Here is an 18,513-nt window from a genome sequence, read left to right as displayed (position 1 = left end):
CAACAGGGTAAACAAACAAACAAAAAACAAACAAACAAACAAACAAACAAACGCACACACGCACACCCAGGCACATATGCAAACACAGTCGCATGCGCATAGACGCACAAACCCACGCACACATGCAGACACACACACAGACACACATACGGAAGATGCATGCAAGCGCAAATACGCTGGCAGTGGAGAGACAATCCGCTACGTCCTGAGAGTAAACGGCTTATGCCAGACTTCCTATGTTTTGATTCCACAGGGAGCTACAGTTGTAGCACTCTTTTCTACACGAGGCCCTAACGATTTTGAAGAAGGCCCCTTGAGCCATGCGTAAAATCCATCTCTACTGCCGCATCGCAGAGGCCGAAGCGCTGCCGACCACTTTTCCTCCGCCGTGCGATACGGGGGGGAGCGGCTCCTCGACGCCCAACGGGTGGCTTCTTACACCAGTTTGTTTAGCTCTATCGTTTTATGCGAGCTGAATACAAGAATTCTTCCTTCTGCATTTATATAGGCGAACTCTAGCCACGGTGGGAACGCAGATGAACAGCTGCCTGCACATCTCACTGACACCCGTCGGCGCGCGCTTTGTCGTCGTCCTCTCCTTGGTGTGGGAGTTTATCCGCGGATCGACTGCAAATAGTTTAATAATAATGCCTCACGTATTTCTCACGCGATATAGGTTGCATCACGATTTAAAAAAGAGACCCAGGTGAATAGAAATAAACACACGCGTTCCTCGGTGGCTAAGTGGGTAAGGCGCGGTGCTTCCGAGCCCTACAGCGTGGCTTTGATCCCGGCCGCGGCTGCTGTTTTCAGACAGGGGAAATGAACAAATACGTCCGTTTGTCAAGATTTCGGCGCACGTTGATGATCCCCTGGTGATCAAAATTATTCGGGAGACCTCCACATCCGCGCGCCTCGTAACCCTAGTGTAGCTTAGGAGCGTTAAAATCCCAACATTTGAATAATGAATTGCCCTCGCCAATGTGTGCTTGTGTGCATGTCTCGCATACATGAAAATACCTGCTTCCTTCGCACAGTTTGGCTTCTTTTTTTCGCTACACCCTATAAAATACTCGCGCTTTCTGCCCAGCAAAATCCAGTCCGTTATTGGTACATTGTTCGTCACGAAAAATAAAGGTCTGCTTGGCATATGCCGTGATCCTCTCCCAAAATAGGAATATGGCGCCAACGTGAGAAGTGCGCACCCCGAAGATTCGCACGGCTTATTTAATGTCACAAGTACGGACCGTAAGGTGGGGTGCCCTGATGCCCGCGGGCTCGCAGGTGACGAGACACCCTTCCGCAGCTTTTGCTGGAGAGTACTGCAGCGTCCGTTAAATGATGTGCTCACCGACATATATTTGGTAGCGGGGTACCTGGGACCATGACAGCTCCCCCTTCAAGCATTATCGACTCTCGAAATTTTTTGTTAAAGGATTCGCGTCTGTAGAGATGATACTTCACAAGTTGGTATGAGGGATCCTATGGGAGAGATTCCTCGCAGCCGCTTGGCTACATAGCGCAGGAATTCCCTGACTTTTTTTGTGCCAGTGGGGATAAGCTGAGCTTCTTTTCGTGGCATTGTAATGTCATGGATAGTGGTAAAATTCTTAGTGTTACTGTTCTTCAATTTTAGTGAGGCGCGGTAGTATTATGTTACTGTGATTTTAAACAGTTGACATTGAAGATCGTCCTGCTGCAAATATATGCACTTTTTCTCCAACACTATAATTAGGAGTTTCAGAAAAGCGTACTTAGAATGTAGGAAATCCTGAATCTGTTTGAACATACCAATATTTCGTTTTCATTCATTGCAGGGGAGACAAGGCATCAAAACTTTTTGTTCGGCTCGGTGTTTTGGACCGGAGTGTTTTGGAAAATTCCCCCATTCACCAAAACTACACCGTTGACAAGGTAAAAAAACACTGTTAAAAACGCAGGACCGAATGTGTTTTTTTTCGAACAGCTGCCTTGAAACGTACTGCGTGAAGTGTTGCCTTAAGAGAAGGAAGGAAGGAAGGAAGGAACAAAGGTAAAGGAAAGGCAAGAATGTCAACCAGTCTGTGGCCTAGTTTGTCATCCCACACGTGGGGAAGAGGAAAAATGGAAAAAGAAGATAAAAACAGTAAAGGAAGGGATGGTAAGGGCAGAATGTAAAGAGGTGTGGTCAGCAATTTGACACTATAGAGGATAGAGTTAATTAACTCCATAGTGAGTAGTCTTTTGGGCTACAGTCTTCCGTGCAAGTTTGTTGTTTTTAGGAAGAACAGGAGCGCTTTTGTCGCCTTGTGCGTAGATGACACAGAAGGCCTGTGGCCCAGAATTTTATTTTTATAAGTGCTTGGATGCTCACCAAAGACAGCTCAAAATGTTGCATCGCCGTACGGTGATCGAGTTGGAATTTTTCATCCAGAAGTGGTTAGTTTCTTTTTCGACATTATAAATAAACCATCCAAGAAAACACAAGTATGCTAAAATAAATGAACTCTGCTCTTTCAATGTCTGTTTTAAGGCGCACTGCTTTAAATTCATGTTAATTCGGTCACAGAAGAAATATTCGCCAATCTCACGTTTCGGGCTTTACACAATCTGTTTTCCCATGTATCAAGATCTTTCACTGTGTGCAATACAAAATGCTTCTAGAGAAGTTGATAATTTTATGCTTTCTGAATGATGCAACAATCGCATTCCCTTCACAGGTCATCGTGCATCCCAAATTCCGGTCGGCCCAGATCCGGAATGTCGCCGTGATAAAGCTCCGCGAAGAAGTGGCCACCACGCCCACCATCGGCCGCATTGTCCTTGCAGAGCCTGGCGAAGGATCTTTCGTAGGCAGTCAATGCGTCATCAGTGGCTGGGGCAAGAACTTGAAACGTATGTGCTTTTTCAACCATCTGGATTTGCTTACTCCACTGGAGGCTGTTTCGAGATGGAAACTGGGTCCCATCCTCTCGCAGTCCTAATAATTTCGCGTGATATTTTTTTCCTTTTCACTAAGGGAAGGCCACTGAATAAGACTATTTTCCAGCTGCATCATGAATGATACTGATGAAAACACTCAGGCAGCAGTTCCTGTGCCCTGACCATCAGTTTGTACAGAAGCTGTTGTTAACAATGTTTCCTAAACCAGCGAAAATTATGGTTTGTTGCCTCGTTTTTTTACTGTCTTGTGTGGGATGCAATAGGTAGGCTATGAGGATTGTTTCGAACCCGTATGTTTGCAAATACCGTATTTTATTTCTACTATGGAAACTTTTTAACGCAGCATCAGCAAACTCGTTCTTCGGCAGGGTGTCAATTACTGCTTTATTCGTTAGCCTATTGCACTTGGCGCAATATGTGGTATTTCATGCCGTAATACAAGCCCCACTTTGCCGGAAAAATTCGTCGCCTTAAGTCCTCCTTACCCAGAAAATTTAAATATCTGCTACGAAAGAAATGTTTTAAAAGGCATTGGTGTTTAAACAACATTTCGATTTCTAGACTTAGTCCGTCCATTTTATAATTTTTGGACGTGTTTTGCCGCCACACTACTAACATACCTTGGTTAACAGTCGTTACTGGAGCCATGCAATCGATTTCAGTAGGAATGTTCCAGAGAAACCAATTGCATCCGCAATTTGCTTGCTGTGTACTCGATAGGATGCCGTATATCGTAACTACCGGCAGACGTCGCTTTCTAAATGTGTCGTGAGAATACACTCAACAAGAGTAAAGAAAGCCCACTACTCTTTGACGTATGCAGGCGGCTCTCTGTCATCAGTCCTGACCAAGGCAAACGTCACCATACTGGATAAGCGGACGTGCGAGGGCCTTCTCAGGAAAACCAAACTCGGCCCCTCTTTCAAGCTGGATGAAGGCTCCATGTGCGTCGCTGGAGATGGTGGAGCCGCCGCCTGTCAGGTGATGAGCGTTTATGAATCACGTGCTGTCTACGTCCCCTATTCGGTGTATCTCAGTAGTGAAGGCACGCCCAGGACTGCATCGTTTTTAAGTGCATTAGGAAAAAATCCTTTAGTCGCAAGGCAGTGCTTGTAGCTGCTGAGCAAAAGAAAAATAATTTTCGTTCACTTTATCAAAGGCATGATAAGGAGGTCATATAAGGTATTCGGTGCTGCTCCTCTCGAGGGACACGTAAGAACATACGTACCTTGGCCGACATTTTGCGAATATAGTTTGAGAAGTGAAGATAATAGCGCCATGCCGATCGCAGAGTCACATTGGGGGACGTAAAACTAAGAACTGGTTTTACCCCATGACGCACCAGTGCCTCAATTGGGCGCTGACACACCCAAAATTTTCATGACAAAATTACCGCAACTGTGGGAGTCCTTTCTCCTTAGTCCTTAGTACCGCTGTAATTAGCGTTACAATTAAGTGATAGAATTATCACAGTTCTTGCATCACCCCGATTACAACGCTACAATCCAGAGTAAACGGCAAAAACTTGTGAAAGTTAGACTATTATAACAGCGCTGCAATGCAAAATAAGCGACCAAACTTTGGAATGGTTAGTGTAGTGTATAAGCCCCAAAAACATCTTTTATATGTTGCCTTGAAGTGAATTTCCTTGCGTGTCGTTCCCTCCACATAATAAAAGTGGTGCTTGCTGCTCTCCATACGGTAGTCCTCGAAATTCAGGTTACTTAAATAAAAATGCGAAATTTATAGCGGCGATTCATATATCCATTTCACAGAGTTTAGAAAAAAAACGATATCTTCACCGGGGGTCAACCAACTATCGCCAGAAGGTGAAAAGCTCCAAGTAGATTTTACTTACGAGCATATCTCCATTTTGTCAAATAAAAGCTACGTTTACAATGGTTTGTAGGGATCCTTTGGTACTCTTAGGTTAAGGTGACCGGGTACTCAAATAGTGTGGCTGTAATTTCTGCATGAATTATAAAACTCCAATGTTAAACCATAGTGCATTTTTTTCGCTTATTTCCCCCCGGTCTAATCTCAGCAGTGGTGAGGCACACGGAAAAATTAAGGTTTGAGAATTTGCCTAAAAAATTAGGTTTAATGAAAAGATCGCCATCAGAATAACTGGCAAATAATCCGTAGTGCAGGGGAAAAGCCTCCACTATCATGTATTAATTGGTGATATTTTAAGTTGTTCGAATCCACTCGTAGCCCCCGGTTTTTTTATCAAATTCTTCAAGCAGGCTTATTGTTTCCTGCTCTTTGCTCTGAACCTCAGTACGCGTTCTTCGATCCGTGGGTAAAACCAGCTGCTATCCACGTCTTCCCTTGGCTAGTTTGGCTGGCTTCATTTGCCGATGGAGATGTTTAGTGGGGGCAATTATTTGTTTCTATTAGTGGCATCCGGAATACTGCTTTCTTGCAAACACTACATATCAGTGACAAATACACCCTTCTGTATGCCTGTTGTATGACTGATTTAAAGTGTACCTTTTTGGGAATAGGCATTTACTTTTTTGTCGTAATTGCTAAGAAGCACTAACTCTTTCGCTACCGCAGAAAATTGACCAATTTTGGGGGGTCCAAGAAAACATTTTTTTTTCTGCTAAAAAATTATTTAGGCACTAATTGCAGGAGCACAAAATGCAGATTATTTAACGGCCTTTCCAATAACACCAGTTTTTTAAAGGTTTTCATATATCATAGTTGTGAAAAAAAAATATCAAAATCAAAAGTTTTGTCAAGTTGTCGAAAAAAATGATAAAAAAGGAGTTGTGTATATCAAACCACCGGTAGTAGAAAAAAATTAGAATATACATTTTGCAGGGAAACATTTCAGGGAAAATGTCGACTTGCGCGGAACAGTTTTTCAGATATAAAAAAAAATGTTAGCACGCACGGTGCTCGTGTCATGCGGTGAAGCCCAACCTCTAATTCAAACTGTGCAATTTTGGGTGGTTCCTTGGAATAAATCTGGCGGTTTGACGTTATCAGAGGCACCAATTTGTCCCCACATAACGTAAAAACATCTTGTCAATGGCTGACTTTGCATTTACAGCGAGCACAATATTTGGGACAAGCACGCGATGCAGAAAAAAACATGCATGAAGTTGAAAACGGAACGCCGTGGCTGATGTTTGTTGTCGTTCACGGTCAGTTATCTCTCAAAACATAAAGCTGAGCTTTATTATCATCTTCTTACTCGCAATTGTAGCCTTGCTCGCAAAAATGAGGTACGATGAGCTAGAATCGTCCCCTGCGATATTTGGCCGAGTAGCAGTCGCGCGCTAAAAAAGATCAGCACAACGAGCCTCCTCTATTGCAGCGCCACCTAACATTTTTCAAATGAAACAGTACAAAAACTTATCAGAGACTCCGTCCGAATAGACAGTTCAACTAAGCAGCAACATTAGACACCCGGATATACCCTCGCATGAAAACGAAACTGGAAGGCGAACAGCTGGCAGTGTAAGGCCGGTTTGAAGCGCTGTCCTCGGCGGAACAGATATCTGGTGACTGGGTGTGACCTTTTGACTTGCATCTGAAGTTCTTATCGCAGAAATCAGGTTAGGGTGGGGGGAAATGAGGAGCGGCGTGCTTTGTTCGAGGATCAGTCGCGGACGCTTCAGGCGCCATGGCAGTTAGCCTTGAAGTTGGGTAACTGCGTAGTTGCGCTAAATATGAATTTCGCGATGCAGAAACGAAACCGAAACTGTTGTAAACTGTTTGGGAATGGTCCTGGGGTAAGTAGAACTACCAGAGTACTTAGGACAACTTGCGCAAAGGCAATAAAACTGCCTAAAATCATAAAGTAGCTTTGCAACCAGGCACTGTTTGACATTTTCAGCCGATTTCTGGGATTATTACTGTCAGAGCGTGAACCTGACGATTGAAAATCGTTTGCTAGTTCTCCATTCACGCCCTGATAGCAAAAAACAAGCGCTGGTGCAGAGTAATTACGAGTTGCACGCATTCTTCGTTGGTAGCCTTGAGGCGCGATGACCACGCCCCTTTTCCACAACTAGGTGATTCAAAAGCGTGTCAAAAATCACGTTTCCGTTGCAAAAATTAAAACAAAACTGATTTTGAAGGGCCATTTTCTGATGTAACTCCGAACAGCTTTACTTGTTGGAGAAACGCCTGGAACACTATGAAAAGGCGCTCCCAAAAGTATCGATCAAATTGATCGATTTTGATAGGCGCGGTAGCGAAAGAGCTAATGAGGTGCCACCATCATCAATGACGCAACATCTGCAAGTGAATTCCTATACTTCTCTTTTTGTTAAAAATGCACTAATTGACTAAAGAGGAACTTAGTTGTGATTCATTTTGGTCGGTATAAAGGCACATTTCTATCGCAGGCGCTAGATCTAACGTAGAGCACAAGTCTGTATGTAGAAGCTTGTACTGACTCTGGCAGTATTTTCAGTGTCATATCAATCAATCAATCAATCAATCAATCAATCAATCAATCAATCAATCAATCAATCAATCAATCAATCAATCAATCAATCAATCAATCAATCAATCAATCAATCGATGAATCGATCGATCAAAAGTTGATCAAATGATTACTTTTCAACACAAACTTGAGGTTACAAAAGACGAAAATTAGCTTCATACTGTTTCAGTGTGCCTGACGACACTTCGGACGGCAGCGTTTATGCAATACAGGCCAAGTCAATTTTGCCCATTTACAGCCTATAATCTGCCTGCAGCCCTTTGTGAAATTATTTCTGCATCAAGAAAATATTTCAGTAAAGAACGAACAATCCTGCCTTCTCTCCAAATAAAAAAATAAATGTAACAGAATTAGGCCCAACAGTAGTTTTGCTGTGGCTGGACTCATGAGCACCCGGAAATAATTCTTCAATCCTTTTACTGCTCCCAAAACGTATGCGTTGGTTTCATATGAGGACAGCCAGCACTGCCGCAGGCGCCACCACCACTCGGAAATCATCCAGTCGCTCCGCTTGCCCCAAGACGCTGAGAAGTTTGTCTAGCGTCGGCAGGCGAATGTTCGCTGTGTTTGCTCGCCCCGTTCTGATTTAGCTGCAATTTTATCAGAAGAGCTGTTTCGGCTTGTGACAAGTATGTGGTGCTGCCCCCCCCCCCCCCCTGACGCTAATTTTCGTTGGCCGCTAAGATTCGTGGCCCCGCAAAGCTCTGTAGTCAACACTGTGTTTGACTGGCCAATAATTACCGACCGTGACCACCAGCAAGCTGCGGGTGGTCACTCGGCTGGAGGGTACCACGACTTTCCAACGTTGACGAATGCGAGGCAAATCGGGACACTGACGAAGAGGGAAGACGCCCACGGACCGACTGAAGCCACCGAAAGCGGCGAGACAACGCCCCCACGCCTGCCGCCATTACCGCCACGCCGCTGTACGGGAGGCTCGAGCCGTTCGAGGGTAAAGGGTCCGTCTGGCAAGTGTACGAGGAACAAGCCCGCGTGTTTTTCCGGGTGAACGACATGCCCACGGCGAAACAGCGGGACATTTTCCTGTCCAGCTGCCGGACCCGCGTCTTCCGTCTCCTGCTTGACCTCCTCAAGCCGGCCACGCCGCATGACAAGTCACTGGGTGAGCTGCTCACGACGCGACGCTCGCACTTCAGCCCGGCCCCGACCACGTTAATGGAGCACTTCCGCTTCAACAACCGGAGCCGCCGAGAAGGAGAGACTCTCGCGAAGTTCGTCGCAGCGCTGCGAGGGTTAGCGAGTGGCTGCGGCTTCGTGGACCAGCTTGACTTGCTGCTCCGGGACCGTTTTGTCTGCGGCATAAATGACCCCGCCATGCATACGCGACTGCTGGAGCTTCCCGACCCCTCGCTGGATGACGCCGTTAAGGCACGACGCCGTGAAGGCAGTGCTGGCGATGGACACTGCGCCGAAGGATGCAGGCGAGATAGCACGTGCGGCCGGCTCACCGTTGACGGAAGCGGCAGTCAGCAAGATGGCTACACGGCGTGGCAGGTGCATTCATTGCGGTGGCGACCCCCCCCCCCCCCCCCACCTTCACAGTTCCAGTTCGTGCAAGCACAGTGCTTCGCGTGTGGAAGAACTGGGAACATTGCCCGAGCGTGCCGAGGGGGGAAGGCGAACGTGCAGCAGCAGTCGGGGTCAAGCAATGCTCCACGCAAGCCCACGGCCAAGGGAGCCGGCGCAAGGGTAGGCGGCAGGAACTTGCAGCAGCAGCTTCGTGTTCCTCAACGGCCAGGCTGCACGTCGTGGCCGACGACCCGCCGATTTTTGACATGTGGAACACAAGCCTAGTTGAGTCGTTGGTGTCACCGTACATGTTAACCGTCGAAATCTGCGAGCAACCCATTTCCATGGAGGTGGACACAGGGGCCAGGGTGTTGGTCATGGCAGGGACACTCTTCAAGCGCACTCTGGAGTGTCCATCGAGGCTTCGGGATCATGCTGCACAGCTACTCCGGACAGCGCTGCCAGTTCGAGGGTCAGGCCCAGGTCATCCTTGGAGACAGGGAGGCAACCCTGGCCATTTACATATCATCAACGCTGCTGGGTTGGAACTGGATTCATGCCTTCGGTGTTTGGTTTTCGGAGTACGAGGAAGCTGCACTACATGTGGTGGAAGATGTGTCAAGCGTCCTGACCAAGTTCAAGGCCCTGTTGCAGCCCGGTGTTGGCACGTTCACTGGCACGGCGGCTAGCATCCCTGTCCCGGAGGGAGCCGGGCCGCATTTTTTCAAGCCGCGCCCACTGGCGTTCACCCTGAAGGATGGCGTCACCCAGGAGCAGCAGCGGTTACAGCGAGATGACATCCTAGTGCCCGTCAAATCGTCATAGAGGGCCGCTCCCATCGTGCCAGTCCTCAAGCAAGACGGCAGTAGCAGGATCTGCGGGGACTTCAAAATCACCATCAACCCCGTCGCTACCGTGGAGAAGTACCCGCTGCCCCGGATTGGATATCTCTGGCCGGCGGTGTGCGGGGACAGAAGTTCACCAAGCTTGACCTCAGACATGCTTACCAGCAGCTGGTGCTCAAGGAGTCGTCCCGGAAGTATGTCACCATATCGACAACATTGCAACTCTTTCAGTACACGCGCCTATCGTTCTGCGTGGTCTCAGCACCTGCCATTTTCCAGAGGGAGATGAACAACCTATTAAGGGGTATGAAGCACGTGGTGGTGTACTTGAACGACATCCTGCTGACCGGCAGAGACCGCGAGGACCACCTGCAGAACCTGCGGGTGGTCCCCTGTGTTTGGCGGGCCAATAAACACCGACGAGCGCAGCAGCTGGCGGTCGGCCACCGTCACCACCAGCAGGCTGCGGGTCGTCACTTGGCTGCAGGTTACCGCCACCCTACGACGTTCACGAATGCGGGGCAAATGGTGACAATTAAGGCCGGCACAAATCCGCCTGGTGTTGACAGAAAACCCCGATCGCTCGTGAGCGCGTTCCTTGTGGCGACCCCCCCCCCCCCCGGCATCCCCGGCGTGAGGCGCCGGGTACAACCTTCGCGGAGTGGCTTGAGCAAGAAAACAAAAAGATACCGAGCGCACGTGAGCGCATGCAGCGCGGAGCATTCCCGGTGTCGTCCAGACCTGCACGTGGGCTTACGCTACCTCAGGAGCTCCGGCATTTCCCGTCTTCGTCTTAAAGCGAGCGGCGTGTCACGTGCCCACCACGGCAAAGATGATGGCGACGAATCTGCCAAGCCATCGCGTCACAATCCACACATGGAGGCGACGACCGGATCAGCTGACGAAGACGTGGATTCCTACCGAGGCGAGGAAGCTCTACAAGAAGATTTTCCCTACGCGGCATTGCATTCGGAAGACGACAACGAAAGGGATGACGGCGATTGCTGCTAAATAAAACGTTGTACGTACTTGAATGGCCATTACTTTACAGTGCCGTCCACCACAGCTTTGCACTGCAGGAATCAGACAGCTCCCTCACTCCTGGAATCCCCTGTGAGTTTTTGAACAAGCTAGGCTTACCCCCGGCTCTGCGGTTTCTCCAGCCTTGCATATGCGAATATCGGGCATTGATGTGGGAAGCGCGATCTGTAGGAGGCAAATTTGCGGCAAAGGTTTGTTTGAGTTGAGACCAGGGATGTTAAGTCTTCTGCACAGGGTTGAAAGAGTGCAGGAAGTCCAGGGTGCCCAGGGAAGAAATTTTTTACTGAAGGCTCACCTACGCCTCACAGCAGTTCATCCAGCGTCCTCATTTCGTCAACCGGCCAAGCGCTCACCTACCGCGTTTAAAGATTGACCTCATCCCCGTCTGCCGAGCTCCATGAACTTAAAAAAAGCCCTGCGCTACATTCTTCGTCAGCTACCAGCAGAATGGGCTATATTCACGCAATCGAAGGCGGCGTTGCAAACCTTGCGACATACCAGCTGCTTCAGCCATAATGAGCACGTATCCCATGACGTCACCTACCTGCACCATCTAGCCTACGTCGCCGGGCACCGTGTGACCTTACCATGGATACCTGCACACTGCAATATTGTCGGAAACGAGAAAGCGGATGAGGGAGCTCTCAGAGGGCTATAGCTCCAAAACTTAAGGAAATTTTTTTTTCACATGGAACAAGTTCACGGCGCTAGAGAAGGAGCTTGTCTTAGAGGAACAAAACCGCCTCTGGTCTTTCCTTGAAACTCGGAACCCTTTCCTGCCCCATATTGACTCTGGATACAGAATGAGGCTGCCAGAGAGGATTGCACGTAGGCTTGAAACTGTTTACCACCGATTGCATCCCAACGTAGCACTTACGAAGTCCTACCGCCATCGCCTCGGTCTAACAGCAGATCCCTATTGTGACAACTGCGGATGCCGGAAACAGTTGAGCACATTTTGCTATATTGTCTGGCGTACAGGCAGGAAATAAATCACCTCGCACAAAAGATTGAGTGTCCCAAGTGCGGATCTATATCTTTGAAAGCTCTCCTTGGATCCTGGTCCGCTGCATCATCTCAGCGAAAAATAGTGGTTGCCATATTTGATTATCTACATGAAATCGGCGTCACAGAGACAATCTACAACTTGCTATTCTCACCTGTGAGAGTATGTGGACTTTTACGTCCCCCACGCAAAGTTTGATGTTCATGTTTTCACCTCTCCTTTTTTTCTCTCTCTTCCGCCCACTTCCGTTACTGTCGTTACTCCTTTGTCTAAATCTTCGCAGAGTAGCATTAGGCGGGAACATGCCGGCAAACCTATGTTCTTTCATCTAATAAAGATGTCTCTCTCTCTCTCTCCAGCCGTGCAACATTAGTACAAGCTGCGCCAATTTTTTAACCTAGCAGTAAACGATATTTCATCCTATCTTCGTAAACGTACACTGCCTGGCTTCATGGGCAGTTTTCATTTTTTTAGATTTACCCCGTCTTACTCCTGCTGTGGTCGATAACTGCACCCGCGTCCTCTGGATTTATCTAATCGTAATGTTTACTCATTTTTTAGTTTCATTGTTTTTTTACGTTGAAGTTAATGCATTACACCGGTGGGGGCTACGTAGAAAAATAAAAAAAAAACTACAAATGGAAGCAACTACGCGTCACCAAGAGTGTGCAATATTAAATCTGTTAATTGCGCTACAGAAAAAACAATGAATAGTCCACTCACAGTAAAAGCACAATTGTGTTGTCCGTTCCGCAACTTGGTAAATACTTGCATGGGCTTTAAAAAGTGCTCCAGAATGACTAGAAATTAAAATGCGGAAAGACATTATGCACCGTAGTTTTTAAGGGGCAACGCTTTGAAATCCTCTAAAATATGAAAGCGCGAAGGGAATACTATAACAAATCTGAACATACGTAGCTAGAGGATGCAAGCCTGCAAAGGAAGGGAAACGCGGATGATTCCGAGTACACAATAAATTCATTTTTTGCGCTATAATGTGCGGCACATGGTGGAAACCGAACACTGGAATTAAAAGCACACAAAAATTAAACAGACGTTTTGTATTCTACACTGTGGAGGAGGCGGTGCAAATTTGTTAGAAGGTGTTGAAAGCACAGCTACTAAGTTACTGGTCAGTCAAAATCCGGCTTGTATGTTACCAGAGAGTTGCACAATGAGAGCCCCTGTAGCAAAAGAGTTAATTTAGTTTGGTAACTTCTCTGTCAGCTTATTTTTTTTCCTTCAACTCATGGGCATGTTGCTATCGTCGTCACATGCGATCAGATAGTTTTTTGTCGCGTGATCTTTTTCCCTCAATATATACGTTCGTTCCTCCTCTAGCTAGTACTCCAACTGTAACGTGGAAAAATGCAGGTGGTACCGGAAAAGATAGTAAATCGTGTCAGCCGTCGTTTACTAAAAGTGTGTGAGGGGGGGGGGGGGGGCAGCCGACAATAGCAGAAAGTGTACGACTGTCAACCAAAGTGAGTTTGGCAATGCCTATGTAGATGTATACCAGAGGCAATGGTATTTGCCATAAATTGTGTAATGTGCATTTCGACCACCCGGAGCAGGCTCGAAGACTGTTTCACTGTTAACATTATTGTAAGCGTTCGCGATTGCGGGTTTGACTTGTTAATTAAAAAGGATTGCAAGCGGTTAAACTTTCTCGAGATGGAATTAGACTGTATAATCGGTTTGCCGCGCTGCAGTAACACATGATCGCCCTTGACTACGACTTCATCCACAGGGACGATGTCAGTGGCGTCAAAACAGTTCTCGCAAACTCGCACATATATGAAGTCATATATGAAGTATCGCACATAAATGAAGTATGAAGCTGAAGTCATCCGTTTCATGCCACAGAATGACCCGCTTCCCTTTCTAACGCTGCTGTCCATTGTTGGGTGAACAGAACAAAGAAACCTTTCCCTTCTAGCCCTGCACCGGAGAGGAAGCCAGGGAAACAACACATGTTTAACGTCGTCCTTCAAATGACTCAATCAGACCGCATAGTTATAAATAGCGGAAGAACTTTATTGAGACGCTTGACACCAATGGGAATGGTTTCTTCAACTTATCTGTATTTTTCGTGGCTGAAGTTTGTTTCTCTTACGGTCCACTGCAGTGACAGCCCTAGAGGATATGAACTGAAAGAATGCAAAGAAAAAAGATTAGGCAGTCTTGTTATGTCTCGCTAAATGCGTAAATCGTGCTTGGGGAGGAAGAATTAAATGCGGCCACACAGGTGCACGTAAATATGTTGAAAACTTCAAAGAAATATTTGATGAGAAACGTTTGCTTAGAAACTGCTTAGGTACCGTCGCTGTTTTGTCAAACTAATAAGCGAGATTGCTGTCTCCTGCATTTAGGGCGACGAAGGTGGGCCCCTGGTATGCCGGCGCCGGAGTGAAGATCGACCAGTCCTGGTGGGCCTCGTCTCGTACGGCGACCTTCACTGTGGTCAGCTGGGCGTGCCCGCCGTCTACGCTGACGTCGCGAAGAACATGGAGTTCATAACGGAGGCCACAGGACTGCCCCGTGAGAGGTTCACCAAGGCGTAGACCTTGCGGATGAAGACGAAGGAGCACCCGGCAGTTCCTCAACCTTTTCACCTTACCTCGGTAGTCTCGGCTTCAATGCCCAGAAACACACATGTACCAAAGCGCAGGCGCCACCATCAATGCAAAAGGACACTTCAAAGCGTCCAAGGCGTGGCTCTCTATGGCGCGGCAGCTTTTGCTTCATAATAACGGCGTAGAAGGCGCTTGGCAGTTTTTAATAATGACAAAATTCTTACTGAATGAGCCTTTTTGCGGCACGTGATGAAATATCGCAAGACCGGAAACTCATCTAAAATAATATGCTGTGGTGTTCATAACAGTATAAAGATATTAGTTTGCGACGGGCCTGACAGTTCGATGCCACTAGAAACCTCTGTACTGTAGGCTATTCGTCGTAAGTGGCAGTCTCGCAGGGAGGTCATGTGCCGTGGAAATTCATCAAAGATCACTATTCTAGCAAAGTTTAAAGAAAAAGTGCCTTGCTAACGCCATAATTAGAGCCCGAGTGCATTCGAATCGATGCGGTTTCGGAACAATGGCCACTAGCGTCTAGTGTCACTGAGTGTTCATACAACTGTGTAATTAAGTATTTCATTGAATAAATTTTTATTAAACGAGCTTTGCGTGTTGATGTTATGCATCAACCGGGTGGAGAGCTACGCTAGTTCTGGATGTCCTAGCTGCGGCTGGCTGTCCGAGCACTCTTCAGTAGTTTTTGGTGGGTCACAGAGCCCGTGTTACTTACAGTATTTGAGAAGGGCTGGGGTATGTTGGATCTCTGACGACAAGGGGTTAGGGTATAGAGCGTTAGCCCGCTGCGCCGAGAAATAACTGAAGAATGCGCTGAAATAACCTGTATACTACGTTGAGACCTCACCTTTTGTGTCTCATTAATGTTTTCTACCGGATTTCAAAGACTTCAGGTTGGTTAACTTAAGATTTGCTGACCATCAGCAACAGCCCTATTTCGCCTGCTTGTGCGCTTTCGCCGTGCGGGTATAGTTCTTGCCGTGCTTCTGTTTTACGCTTTACGCTGAAAGCTTTGGTCGATAATGATTTTTTATTACCTAATAAACCTTCCGTAACTCCTCTTGTGCTGTTAACTGAGCTCATATTTTGTACAAGCGTAGCTGGTCGCACACTAATATGCAGGTTGAGACTCCGGGACACAAATTGGCGCCAAAGCAAACGGCAGAAGCATCGTAAACCTAAATACGTATCGCATGTGTTGAGCTGTATGAATTTCATGGACCTTACTACGCATAACAGAACTAACAGAACAAAGCCGCATTCATTATGACACGAATTTTGTCTTGGCGCAGCTTTGAATTCTCGATCTATTCACGCCAACTGTTCGGTCGATCGGCATTGTTGTCGTCTTCGGTAAGCGAGCTATTCACGCCACGTGGGTTTACGATCAGCCGACGTGTTCGCGTCGCCGTCGGTGAAGTGTGACAAGGCGGTTTGCCAATTCGTAATTGGCGTCGCCGTCGTGTCACCGTCGTGTAGGCCTAGCCAAGGCGCGCCTTATCGAGAAACGTGGTAATAGTGTAAAATGATAAATATGGGCGAATATGATAGCGTTGGGCGTGCTCAAGGAAGCGCTAATTAACCAATGGGGCCACCACGACTCGTCTACGCTAAGTAGACGACGTTTGTCTTCGCGGAAAGTGAGAGAAAAAGCCGTGGAATAGAAAGATTTTTGCTTCGTGCTGCACATAAGAGAATAGATGACGTACATGCGGGAAAATGGCGGAGCCCAAAAACACGCCGGAAAGGGTGGGAACGCGGCAGCAAACATTGCCAGCAAAGCGTGAGCTTTCTGATGCCAGCAAAAAAAGTTATACGTGGCACAGAGGATGTTTACCACCCGAACAAACGATTGCGCTAGTTGATTTAATGCACTAAAAATAACTTTCAGTGCTCCTTACAGGCTAATATTGAAGACGATAGGGTTTTTTGGCTGACAATGGCAAATACACATCTGTTGATATACACTGCATCATCTTTACTTACTTAGATGGCGTATAAATAAAGGTAACCCTCCGCCTCGTTGTGCGATTACGGTTGCATGTTGCCACCTCGAAGCGACAAGATTTTTGTTGTGTATTGCTACAAGAATTTTCAACCTGGTCATATGTGAATGTATTGCCCTATATCTCGGGTCAGGATGATGAAATGACAGTGAGGACAGTGCCTTACGAGTGCCGGCTCCCAAAAAGTAACAAATTACGTGCCTACGTGCCTCATATCGCGTACGTGCGCGGCCAAAGGCTAATTAAAGTTTACGTCGCGCCAAAACCGCAGGCTCCAAGTTGTCAAAAAAAAAAGTTCGCCGTACGGACAAGCAACCGCTTATCGCCACTATAGTGAGATAAAGTCTGCCCAGACCACGCTGATTTGCGTTCTACGCCTGAACAAGCACAAATGCAAAGCGACGCTGTGGGCCGAGGAGGTCACCGCCTCTACAAGAATTCCCAGCAGCATACACCTTTGCCAGAACACGATGATGTCGACGTGATGGCTCTTGATGACCGATTTGCTCATCTCTTAGCCGAGTCAGCAAGCTCCGGCTGCGGTGCGAGTGCGTGCTACACGTGGTGCTTCGTTAAATAGAGATTTGTACAAACAATAAAAAAACATCTTGCAGTAGTAATACGACGTTTTTAACACCTCTTCGAAGCTTTCTGCCAATGAAAAATGACGCCCATCTTCCCGCGAGGGAACCCTGATGTGATGCGACGCATCAGGGGGGAGCGTTTGGACTGACGCTGGTATTGGATTGCGTCAGTCCACTCGCTGAAGGGACTGTCGCTTCCATCACGTCTTCATCGGAAGATCTTGCGCGGAGGTATCGTCAAGCAAAGTCAAGTCAAGTGCGATAGCGAGCGCTCGACTGATCCGGCGCCATGCACTCCCCCGCTTGTATTCCCGCTTTTGAAAGGAGAGGAGCCGGGGAGGGGGGGGGGGGAGCGGGAGAGTCGCGCGCATGCGCACACATGCGCGCACCCAGAGCAGCGAAGCGCGCACGCGCAGCTGTTGTTATGATAATGAGACGGAGTGGGAGTGTTGCGCACAGCTGTCGGAGAGAAGAACGGAGGAGAGTTGCGCATGTGCAGTGAGCGTGCAGACAACGCCGCGACAACGACAACGCAGATGGAGGGACATGCCCGCGAGCAAGAGATGCGTCGCATCTAAAAAATATTGGATATTCACCGTCCGGAAATTATTTATGATACGAATCGTCGCCATCGTATTAGAATATCCCCCTAACACTTATGCTCACTGCTGGGCTCAGGCCTCCGCTCTCCTGTGAGACGAACTTTTCCTCGCACAAGTCGCTGCCTAGGGGCGAGGAAAGAGAATTCTGCGCCCTGCAGCCTCAAACCTTTTCACACGCCGCCAGACTCCACCACTGTGACCAGACACACTTTGCTTCACCTTTCCACTTCTGTGGAGAGCCTGCGACCTTAAGACACATAGTGAGCAGCAGCGACAAAGCTACCCTATACAGCTGCTCCTCCACCTCAACCTTTCCATAGAAGTTAGGGGGAGAGCCGTGCCTTTTCCGTCCTCGAAAATCAGCTGCGCTTTATTGAAAGGGCGGTCGACTCGTCTCTCAAAGGATCCTGGATTGAGGACGCCTCTTTCAATCTTTTCCTCGCTTTAATTAAAGTTTGTTATATATTTCTCTCTCTCCCTCCCCGACGAACTTCGCCCCCTCATACCACCAACCTTCTTTTTTGCTATAAATGGTTCGGAAAAAGGAAAATCTGCTCTCCGGTGAACGTAGAATATTCTGGTGCAATCCGGAAACCGTGTGTAAAAATATGTTGGAGAGAGGTTAGAAGTAAGGAGAACTACCGTGGCTGCATTTCAGAAGAGCGCGTGCTAAGCGAGGTTGTGCGTTAACCACAGGCACAGCGATAACTGCGGGCAGTGGCGACCAGTGGGGCGTACAAAAACTGGCTGCGGCTTAGCTCGGCTAACCTTGGATATGCAAAGCAAACACTTGCCTTCATCTCGCTGAGTCTTGGTTTCGCTTGGTTAATTTTGATGTAGCTGTTTGATGTAACACACGAACAACCGGATCGACCGTCGCGCCTTGAGAAGAAAGTGCAACAACTTACCGAGACCATG

The 18,513-nt window shown here is 47.6% G+C and overlaps 1 protein-coding gene across 1 annotated transcript in view; it reads left to right on the top strand.

The window, feature by feature from the left end:
- LOC144166765 (kallikrein-4-like) overlaps positions 1 to 14,991 on the top strand; it is a 32,886-nt gene extending 17,895 nt beyond the window's left edge. The window contains exons 5-8 of the mRNA XM_077696251.1: positions 1,818 to 1,914; positions 2,700 to 2,874; positions 3,746 to 3,903; positions 14,182 to 14,991. Of these exons, the coding sequence (XP_077552377.1) occupies positions 1,818 to 1,914; positions 2,700 to 2,874; positions 3,746 to 3,903; positions 14,182 to 14,373 (622 nt within the window). The 3' untranslated portion in view covers positions 14,374 to 14,991. The remainder of the gene's footprint in view (positions 1 to 1,817; positions 1,915 to 2,699; positions 2,875 to 3,745; positions 3,904 to 14,181) is intronic.
- Positions 14,992 to 18,513: the final 3,522 nt, after the last annotated feature.

This window comes from Haemaphysalis longicornis, unplaced genomic scaffold (genome assembly GCF_048455015.1).
Source record: "Haemaphysalis longicornis isolate Haplotype H1 unplaced genomic scaffold, Haemaphysalis longicornis Haplotype H1 scaffold_19, whole genome shotgun sequence".
NCBI lineage: Eukaryota > Metazoa > Arthropoda > Arachnida > Ixodida > Ixodidae > Haemaphysalis > Haemaphysalis longicornis.
Note: the sequence above shows the minus strand (reverse complement) of the source record. Positions and strands in the feature narration are given on the sequence as shown.